General features: G+C 55.3%; 1 protein-coding gene across 1 annotated transcript; it reads right to left on the bottom strand.

Moving 5' to 3' along the window:
- Window positions 1–974: 974 nt before the first annotated feature.
- DLL3 (delta like canonical Notch ligand 3) lies at window positions 975–9007 on the bottom strand (the record flags this gene model as incomplete). The annotated part of the gene is made up of 9 exons (XM_081216345.1): window positions 975–1181; window positions 1525–1609; window positions 1860–2439; window positions 3994–4216; window positions 5301–5518; window positions 6446–6688; window positions 7618–7675; window positions 8530–8811; window positions 8939–9007. The coding sequence occupies 9 exons, from the start codon at window positions 9005–9007 to the stop codon at window positions 1176–1178; spliced, it is 1764 nt and encodes a 587-aa protein (XP_081072471.1). The 3' UTR covers window positions 975–1175.
- Between the last annotated feature and the right edge of the window lie 876 nt (window positions 9008–9883).

The following is a 9883-nucleotide window of genomic DNA, read 5'->3' as shown; positions in this document are numbered from 1 at the left end:
TTCAATATAGTGAAACTTGAAAGGAGAATTCGTATGTGTAAGTATTTATTCAATATATGGTATCGTTGACTGAATTAAAAGAACATGTGGATCCTTGGCTAATGTTTTAATAAAAGGACTCCTTCATTTGTTCATTTGTTGCTATATTCCATTTGTTACTTTTCTCTGTTCTCTCATCTTCAGTTCCTATGATTTTGCTCATTTCCAAAAGTGCTTGGGCACTGTCCCAGCCTACTCCCCACTAGAAAATATGGGGAAGGAGGATTGGCAGAAATTGGCTGATGCAGGCTTTTTATATTTTCAGTGGTAGAAGTAGTATTAGATGTGCAATGAACTGTCTTAGGATAGTCCCCAAATTTAGGAAGGTTCCCTCTCTCTGCTAGATATTACCTAGATTTGTTCCATCTCATCAGGAAGGAGCTGCAGCAGTTACTTCACTCTCTGAGCCTCCCATTCCTCTGTAAAATAGTTTCTTTCTGCTCTGACTGGTTCTGTCCATTTGCCTGCCAGGTACAGTACTTATATCTAGTAACAAATGCTGATTTTTGATACAGAAAGGGACACTCCTTTGCCCACATATTCCATGTGGTTTGAACAGGCTGACCTTAATCCCTGCCACGCACTAGACAGATGGCCAAGCCTGGCCAATCAAAATAAGCCAATTTGCCTGGCCCCTAGTTTGAGCAAGGCCATGTGACAAGCCAGGGCCAATGAAAGCCTGTCTACATATGAAGAAGTCATCCTAGAGACAACTGGAGGAAAACACTGAGCCCCTGAATCCAGCCCTGCTAAAGCTACACCTGCCATAGGATTTTCACTTTTATAAACTAATAAATTCTCTTGTTTATTTAAACTACTTTGAGTTGTTTCTGAGCCCTGCAGTAGAGTCCTGTCTATTATTCTTCTCAGGAGACAAAATCTCTCCCCTCAGCCCCAAAACCACATACAAAGCACTCAACTTGATGAGTCAAAGCTGATCAAACTAAGAGCCTTTATAGATGTCTCTGGAGAGATGGGGAGAGAAAAAGAGATAGGATATAAATAACCATTATGTACAACTTCCAATGGTAAAATCCTCCCCATCACCCCTTCCAGCTTGAACTCCTAAGTGTCTGAAGCAGAGAATACAAAAATATCCAGGTTCTGTCCCCAGGTGCTGATGGAGAAGGGGCAGCTCAGGCCTAGAAACAGAGTAAGTAGGAAGCATTAGAAAGGTCTGCCCCTCCACCTCCCCTCCCTCTCCCCAGTGAGTAGAAATCAGTGGAGAAGCTCTGGCTGAGGCTCCCCACTGTGACCTCTTGAGGCCCAAAGGTCATCCAAAGAGAACATGCCAAGTGGCTCAAAACGATAGCAAAAGGCATGCAAGATAGAACTAAATTAAGTCAAAACTGAAAAATGGGCAGAGGACCTTCCAGAGACACTACCCTCTTCATTTTACAGATAAAGGAGAGCTACAGGAAAAGCAGGAGCTGCCTCTGCCCAGCATGCCCAACGTGCGCAGGGTGGGGAAAGGTGGGTAACTACCTCCCGAGCGTAGATACAAGGAGCAGATATGACGTAAACCGAACGAGCGTCTCCATCTTCAGGGCGATTCCAGTCTGAGGACGGGCTGCGGGAGGAAAAGAGTAAGATCCAGACACTTTAAGTTCTCATATCTTGTTTTCCCACCCACCAAGGAAGGGAACCCAAAGCCAACCAGAGGAATTGTGAAACGACCCAACCAGAAAAAGGTTGGAGCTGGGATAAGAGAAAGGGACCAATCAAGGAAGGCCCATCAAGGAATCAGGCCAATTGCATTACGGAGATTGATGCAAGCAGACGAGAGGGACAAGGCTTACGTCTGCGGCCAAGCCGCTCACCTCGGGCCATCCCCGGCACCTTCCCGCGTCCTCATGTTGTTGAGTGCATCAGGGAGCGCGTGGACCGACGGCTCCGGGGTCCCCGCCAGCAGGCGAGACCCAGTATCCCGGCCAGGGCCACGGCGTCGCACGTGGACCAGCAAGAGCGCAGAGCCGGCCAAGCCCGCGGCCACCAGCAGTCCCAAAGCCGGTGGCAAAAGGAAACGCTGAGGGTCCCCGGGCCTCAGACCCGGCGGGGCCACGGGCAACGCGCCTGCGCCGTCAGGGTGAACCGGGAACTCGCACCGCGCGCCCATGTAGCCGGGCGCGCAGGCGCAGACGAGGCCGGAGAAGTGCGCGTAGCAGCGCCCGCCGTGGGCGCAGGGGCGCGCGGCGCAGGGGTCGGCGCGCTCGCGGCAGTCGCGGCCGCCGAAGCCCAGCGCGCAGGAGCAGCGGCGCGCGCCACCGCCCTCCAGGCAGGTGCCGCCGTTGGCGCAGGCGCGGCTGGTGCAGTCATCCAGGTCGTGCTCGCAGCGTGGCCCCGCGAAGCCCGCGCGGCAGCGGCAGCGCAGGGCGCGGCCCAGATCCAGGCAGAGCCCGCCTGTGGGGAAGGGGGTGTCAGGGGCGCGGCCCGATTGGGGGAGTCCCCAAGCCCGCCGCCCCAAGCCCGCCCGCGATTTCTTCTCAGCTCGGTGATCCCCGCCCTCATCTTTTCTCTGGGCCCCCCTCCACCGTCTAACTCTAGGGCCAGCCTCTGGGAGTTTGCCTGGAAAACCGGCCCGCCTCTTTTCCCCCTGGTGAAGTCTTGGATTAACTCGGCCTCACACCTCTTTGGTTCTCTGGGTCTCTGTCTCTTTTTCTCTCGGCTTTAACCGTACTGAAATAGTTTCAACAGTTCTGGAACGACGGGTTTGAACCACCTGGCCTTTGGCCGTGCCTTCTTCTCCCTTTTCCCTTCCTCCTTTTCTCTCATTCTCTTCACCTGTTCTCTTCTCGAGCTCATCCTCCAGGTCTGTGCTCAGGTGTCCCCTCCTCCAGATAGCCGTCCGATTCTTCCTCCATCCCAACCCTGCGCTCTGCCATCACACCCTGGCCACTGTGGGCCCTAAGGACGACTCTGTCTTCCCCTCTGGACTGCTACCCCTATGTACCGCTGCTGTGTTCCCACTACCACTCAGCCCAGAGTGAACACTCAGTGAGCGTTTTCGAGAGAATTAGTATTAAAAGAAGAGGGCGCTGAGCCCTTCATATTCATGGTCTCATTTACTATTTTAATACCTATGTCAAATCAGGTCTCCCCACTATTCAGAACCCTCCTCTGGCTCCATCTCAGGGTAACATCCGAATCCTCCCCATAACCCATGAAGCCCTACAGGATCTGTCCCAGTCACCTCCCTGACCTCATCTCTCACCAGCCTACCCTCACTCCCTCTGGCCCAACCACACTGGCTTCCCTGCGATGCTGAACACACCAGGCATATTCCTACCTCAGGGTCTTTGCACTTGTTCATCCCTCTGCCTGGAACATACTCTTCCCTCAGATCCCCACATGGCTACCTCCCTACCTGCAGCATGGTCTTCCTTACCCACTCTAGCTAAAATGTTAACCTGCCACCCCATACACACTACTTCTCATCCCCCTTCTGGCTTTCTTTTTATTTTTCATTTTTTTGTTTTGTCTTATTTTATTTTTGGCGGCACCTCACGGCTTTTGGGATCTTAGCTCCCCGACCAGGGATTGAACCCCATGCCCCCTGCAGTGGAAGCTCAGAGCCCTAACCACCAGGGGATTCCCTCTTCTTAGTTTTTATCACCACAAAACCTCCTATATTTACTCATTGATCTTCTTTATTGTCTCTCTGCTCCATCAGCTCTACGAGGGTGGGGGTTTTCATCTCATTCCCTACTGTATCCCGGGAACAGGGCCTGGCACACAGTAGATGCTCAACAGATAGTTATGAGATAGGAATGTCACCTCGCCCGTCTTACAGAAGAGCAAACTGAGGCTGGGCAGAGGGGAGCCCAGCCACAGGCCGAGAGGAGACAAAGTCAGGATCCCCACCCGGGACTGTGTGAGCCAAGCCCTGCTCTTGCCCACTGACCATGCAGGGACCCCCCACTCCCCTCCCCCACCACTCTGTCCTCCCCACCTCACCATTCCGGCATGGCTGCAGGCTGCACCGGTCCACCCTCTTCTCACAATTGGAGCCTTGGAAACCGGGCGGGCAACGGCAGATGTAGGCAGAGTCGGGGTCTGCACCTCCCACACACAAGCCGCCGTTGAAGCAAGGTCCATCCGCACATGTCACCCCGCTCACCTCACACCGCAACCCGTAGAACCCACGGGGACAGGTGCATTCGAAGGACCCCGGGGTCTCCTGGGCACAGGCAAGAGGACTTTGGATCAGCATCTCCTTAGAAATCCCATCTCTCTCCTTAGTATTTTTTTTTTTTTTTTGGCCGCTGGGTGCAGCATGAGGGATCTTAGTTCCCTGATCAGGGATTGAACCCGTGCCTCCTGCAGTGAAAGCACGGAGTCTTAACCACTGGACTGCCAGGGGAGTCCCCCCTTCCTCAGTCTTGACCATTGGGGGGCTGCTCCTGGTCTAGTCCCACCTCCTAGGGTGTAGCGGCCTCACCGAGGAAGTCCCTGAGGCCAAGACAACCTCTCTGTTCCACGTTTCTGGGTCTGCCCATCCAACCCCACAGAGGGGACGCTCTGGAAGCCCAGAGAGATCCCGTTCCCACCTCTACACCTTTGCTGCCAAATGCTGCCCGCCCTGTCTGCCCTCCCCGATGCTGTCCGCATGGCCCAGGCCTAATTCCAGGTCCTAGCTCTAAGCCCACCTCCTCCATGGGGCCTTCCCTGGATCTCCCCTTCTCAGGCCCTCCCCCTAACTTGAACGCTGAGTGTTTCTCACTGTCCCGTGGTGGCAGTGTCCAGGTGGCCCACACCAGGCTCTGCTTCATCCCAGGCTCACTCCCACCACCACACCTTCGCTTCCCCCAGGCCACTCGTCCGGTCTAGCTTCTCCAGTCACCTCCTGTCTGCCAAATGGGGCTTACTTCAGAAGCCCCAGCCCGGGTCCATCTTCAGCAAGCCTTCTCTGATGCCCGCCCTTCCCTAATCCTCAACCCACTCGGCCCCACCACCCCTACCTTGAGCTCTGACTTGTTCTCTACCCCATAGGCGGGGCAGTTTGTGGCCCGATAGGATCCCTCATCATTCCCACATCCACACCTTTAGGTGCCACCCACGGGGGCTGCTCTCCCCAACACGTCATCCTACTTCAAGGCCCCAGATGCAGACTGGACACCTCCAGGAAGCCCTCCCTGATAGCTTCCCCAGCCCCCCCTCCCCCACCAGGCTGTTGTCTCATGGCGTCCCAGACAGGGGACTCCCTGGGAAAAGTATTACCCAGGATCGGGGGGGAGGGGGGCGGGGGTGGTGGTGATACTGACACTACAGCTGCCTCCGTTGGCACACGGATTCCCATCACAGGGCCCAGGCCCGGGTACGAGGCATCCAGTGGTGGCAGAGGATGGGCCCCTGGGGCTGAGGCAGCTGCTGGTGGAGACAGGGATTGTGCAGAGGGGCCCAGTCCAGCCCTCCAGGCATCGACATTCATCGGGCTGCTCACAGAAGCCGTGCTCTGGGCTGCAGCCTGCTCGACATGCTGCTATGGGGGAAGGAGAGGCAGAGGGAAGAGGAATATTGATGAAGGGAGGATAGGAAATCAGAGAAATTTCTGAGCACTTTCCGTGCATCACTTGTTTCATCTTTGTGACTGTCAACCCAATGGGCTAGATGGTCTTGCAACACCCAGTTTACAGACAGGGAAACTGAGGCCCTGAGAGGCAGGGTGATTTACCCAGCTAGGAAGTGGCACAGCTAGGATCTGAACCCAGACCAGTGAGTTCCAGAGTCTGTGCTCTTGGAAGGAGAATGGAGTGGGGGCTCCCAGGTCTGAGCTTGGAGAGAGGAGAATGAAGGAAGAGGATTGAGGAGGGACGCTTGGCCTTTCAGGAGAAGTGGGAGGGCCTTGGATTAGGGGAGGTCTGGGAGAATCTGGATAAGCCTGGGGGTCCTAGGGGCTTCAGTGGGGCTCAGACATTGGGATATCTAGGGTGGGTTGGGGGATCCCAAGCTTTAGAACGCAGTGGGGTCTAGAGTGCAACCACAGGGAGGGAGGATGGTGGAACCCCTGGGGGGAATGGGAGGAGCTTCCAAAGCTCCTGAGTGGGGGTAGGGAGGGCCCCAGAATTAGAAGAGCTTTGGGGTCCGAGCATCTGGAAAGGGGTGTGGGTATGGATTAGGGGAGGAACTGGGGGTACAAGGATGGGAAATGGGTGTGCGGCCCTTATTTGGGGAGACAAGTGTGCTGGGAAGAGGGAAGGGGGCTGGAGTGCCCAGACAGGGCTGGAGAGAAGTCTAGGGTCCTTAGTTTCCCAGAGAGTGGTAGCTGGATCATGGGAGCGGGCTGAAGACCATGAATGAAGCTGGCGAGGGGTTCTCAGGTCCCCAGTGCCCTGAAGAGGGTAACTAGGTTGTGAAAGGAGCCGGAGGGGCCGTGACGGGATGGGGTGGGTTTGAACGCAGGACTCACGCGGTGCCTCGCATTTGTCCTCAATCTGTGGGCAGGGGCGCAGTTCCGGGCCACACCGTGAGGGGGAGCCGCGCGAGCGGCAGAGGCGCGCGCATGCGGCCCCAACGGCCGGCGGCTCGCAGCGCGCGCGGTAGGAGAAGCGCAGCTCCCAGACGCCTGCGCGCTGCACGTCCCGGGCCCACGGGCCCCCGGCCGCCAGGCGACGCCGGCCCGCTACGCGCGCCAGCAGGCTCCAAGCGGGCCCTGCGGTGAGAAGGGAGATGTGCTAGGCTGCGGCCCGCCTCGGTCTTGGGATGGAGACGGAGCGCGCAGGCTTGCACTCTCCTTTCCCATCTTAACGAAGCCAAAACACCCCTTTTGAGTCCTGAGAATGGCAGTTATTAGCAAGGCTGCAAACTCCCCTGATGCGCCCTGGGATCTTCGATGACGCGAACCCTATGACCATCATGATGATAACAGTTCTCCCAGAGAAGCCGAAGTGGCCCTATATTTTGCCCCAGAATTTTTGTATATTAAAGTAGTTATGAGACCCCTAACATCCTGGGACATATAATATCCCTAATATGGCCAAGGGGCAATGACAGGTCTTTGAAGTGAGGTCAAAAACACCCCCAAATTGTGCCTCAGGCTTTTCCTATATCAAAATGGTGACAGAACCCTTCCTCTGGGCCTTATATAGCATCAAAGTCTCCCTCGAATTAAGGTTAAGATCATCCCATATCCCTCCTTGAAACCTCTCTGGTGAAACTGCAACATCCCAAAGGGGTCCTGAGGCCCTCTATATGGACAAGGTGACAGAGCTTTGCCTACAAGAACCAGAAAGTAACTCATATTGTACCCTGGGTTCTCAAAATCAGATGATGACAGGGCAGGGCTGTGAAACGCTGCTGCTTCGACTCCAAGATAGTAAGAGAGCTTCTTCCCGCCTCTCCCTGCCCCCACCCCGCTTTGCCTGGTATCAGGACATTTCTGTGTCGACATGCCAAGAGCCCTGGGGTTGTCAACACCCAGCACCACACTCCGGGAGCTGTGATGACATCATGGGTCCAGCAATCCCATGAATGCCCCACCCTACAGACAGCCCCATGTCACCCTCCTGGACCTCACATCGGGCCCCAACTCCCTGGATCTCCCACACTCTACACTGAAGTCCCAGAATTGAAGATACTCACCTCCAATCTGTTCTCCTAACTCCTCTCTCCAGGTTTCAATGATGAGAGAGAAGGTGCCCTGGTTGGGTGGAGGAAGGTGGAGAGAGAAGAATGAAGACAGTGGTCAGGGCAGGTAGGTACTCAATGAAGGCCAGATTTTAAGAGGTAAAGAGTGACGACCATTCCAGGGGCCAGACAGGCAAGGGACAATTCCCAGAGGCTGGCCCAGGCAAGGAATGACTGTTTTGGCTTTCGTTATTGAGCACTTACTATGTGGTAAGCACTATACTCAAGATACCTGGTTGAATCTCTCAAAAGGGACCACTATAATGTACCATGATGATCCCATTTTACAGATGAGGATACTGAGGCTAGAAAAGGGAAAGTCACTTGCCCAAAAGCATAAGTGTCTAGAATTCAAAAACAATTCTCTTCACCTTTATGCTTTTGGGGTTGTGGGATGGGAAATAGGATTTTGGAGGTGAAAAAGTCATGGATACAGGCCCCAACTGCAAGGTCTGAGAAGAGATAAGGTGAGAGGATATTGGGGCTCCCCAAGACAGAGTGTGAAAGTCTCCCTAGGTGCAAGGAAATTTGGGGACAAAGATGAGGATACCAGTGTTTAAGGATCCCCAAGGAACAGGGGTAGGGTCCTGTGAACTGAGGATTTCTAGAGGGTGAGTTTGGAGTTCTGGGAATTCAGGGTTCCAGGCATGCAAGGCTGTGATCTGGGATCCCTAGAGGGAAATTCGGAATCAGAAAATTTGGGTTTATGGGTAGGGTTTATGGGTCTGAGAATGTGAGATTCCAGATGATGGAGTTACTGGGAATTTGGGGTCCCCAGGGGGCAGGGTCTTTGAAGTTGGAGGGCAGATGGCAGTCGAGGTTTGGGTAAGGCCCCCAGTACGGGCGTGCCCCGGGGCTGGGTCTCACCGGCCAGGCGTCCCGGAAGGGCACGCGCATGAGGCCGTCTGGCAGGGGCAAGTCAGGCGCTGGCGCTCCGGGCTGCGCAGTATAGACCGGTCCGCGCGCACTCAGCGCCGCGCCCAGGGTGCACGGAGACTCGGCGGCCTCCTCGGAGATCCCTGGCTTCAGGCAGACCCTGAAGAAGAGGCGGCAGGTGTCCCCGGCCTTGCAGGGGGATCGCGGGGCGCCCGGGCCTGGTCCTGGCCCGAAAGAGTGGATCTGCAGCTCGAAGACGCCGGCCGGCCGTGTCTGGGGCGGAAAGGGGTACAGGGTGAGGGGACTGCGGGGACCCAGACATCTCACCCGCCCCGCGCCCCCTCCCCAAGACTCCCGGGTTGCACACCCTCCCATCCACCCTTTCCACTTGGGCTCCGACCTGGGGAAGGAAAAAGAGCGCCAGGATCACCGTCGGGGAGAGGAGCTGGGGCATCTGTGGGGAGACCATGGCCTTCCGGAGGTCTTGGGAGCCGCAGCTGCTGGCTCCGGAGACTTATATCTGAGAGGACAGCTCCGCCCCTTCGGGCAGCCGCCGGCTCCAGGGGACCCTAGGGGAGGAGGTCGCAGGGGAAGGAGAACGTGCTGGAGCAGCCATGAGACTGTGTCGTGGCCACAGGCAATGCAGTGAGTGTACATCTTACATGCGGTTGTGGGCATGATTTGTGTGGCTGAGGATAGGGTGGGGTTGGGGGGTTAAGCTTGTGTGTGAGGTTGGATATGATTTTAAAACTCTGAGTATGTGTGGTGTGTGAGCAAGAGCTACTGGAGGGTGTACATGACTGTGATTGTGTGTCTAGGTCAGATTGTGTGGCTCCACATGTGCCTGAAATTGTATATGGTTAAGTCTTTGTGAGGTTGTAAATAATTCTAAGATTCTCTGTGTGTGTGTGTGTGTGCATACACGCACGCACACACCTGCATGGGAGAATGGAGATGTACATGATTTCATGGTTGTGTAACTTTTGAGATTCTGTGGCTGTGTAGATGCTTCCTTCTCTGTGCAGGTGTACAAAAACGTGTTAGCTCCTGGACCACTATGTGTAGTCATAGGAACCTGTGACTTTGTGGTCTGTGCAGGTGCCTCTAGGTGGCTGTGTGTGTTTGTGTGTGGTAAGGTCTGTGCAAGGTTGTGAATGGCTGAGGGTTTGTGTGTGAAGGAGGCTGGGTGTGGGAGGTCCATGAGTGTAGCCCTGTATAGATACGATGAAGATCCAGTGTTCTTTGTGGACCCGTGTGTGTGTGTGTGTGTGTGTGTGTGTGTGTGCGCGCGCGCGCGCGCAAGCATGCTCGAGTGTTTCCCCTCCCCAAAACAAAGCCACCCTCA

This window comes from Mesoplodon bidens (genome assembly GCF_964165515.1).
Source record: "Mesoplodon bidens genome assembly, chromosome: 18".
NCBI classification, from domain to species: Eukaryota; Metazoa; Chordata; class Mammalia; order Artiodactyla; family Ziphiidae; genus Mesoplodon; species Mesoplodon bidens.
The sequence above is the reverse complement of the archived record's forward strand: the minus strand, read 5'-3'. Positions and strand labels throughout refer to the sequence as shown.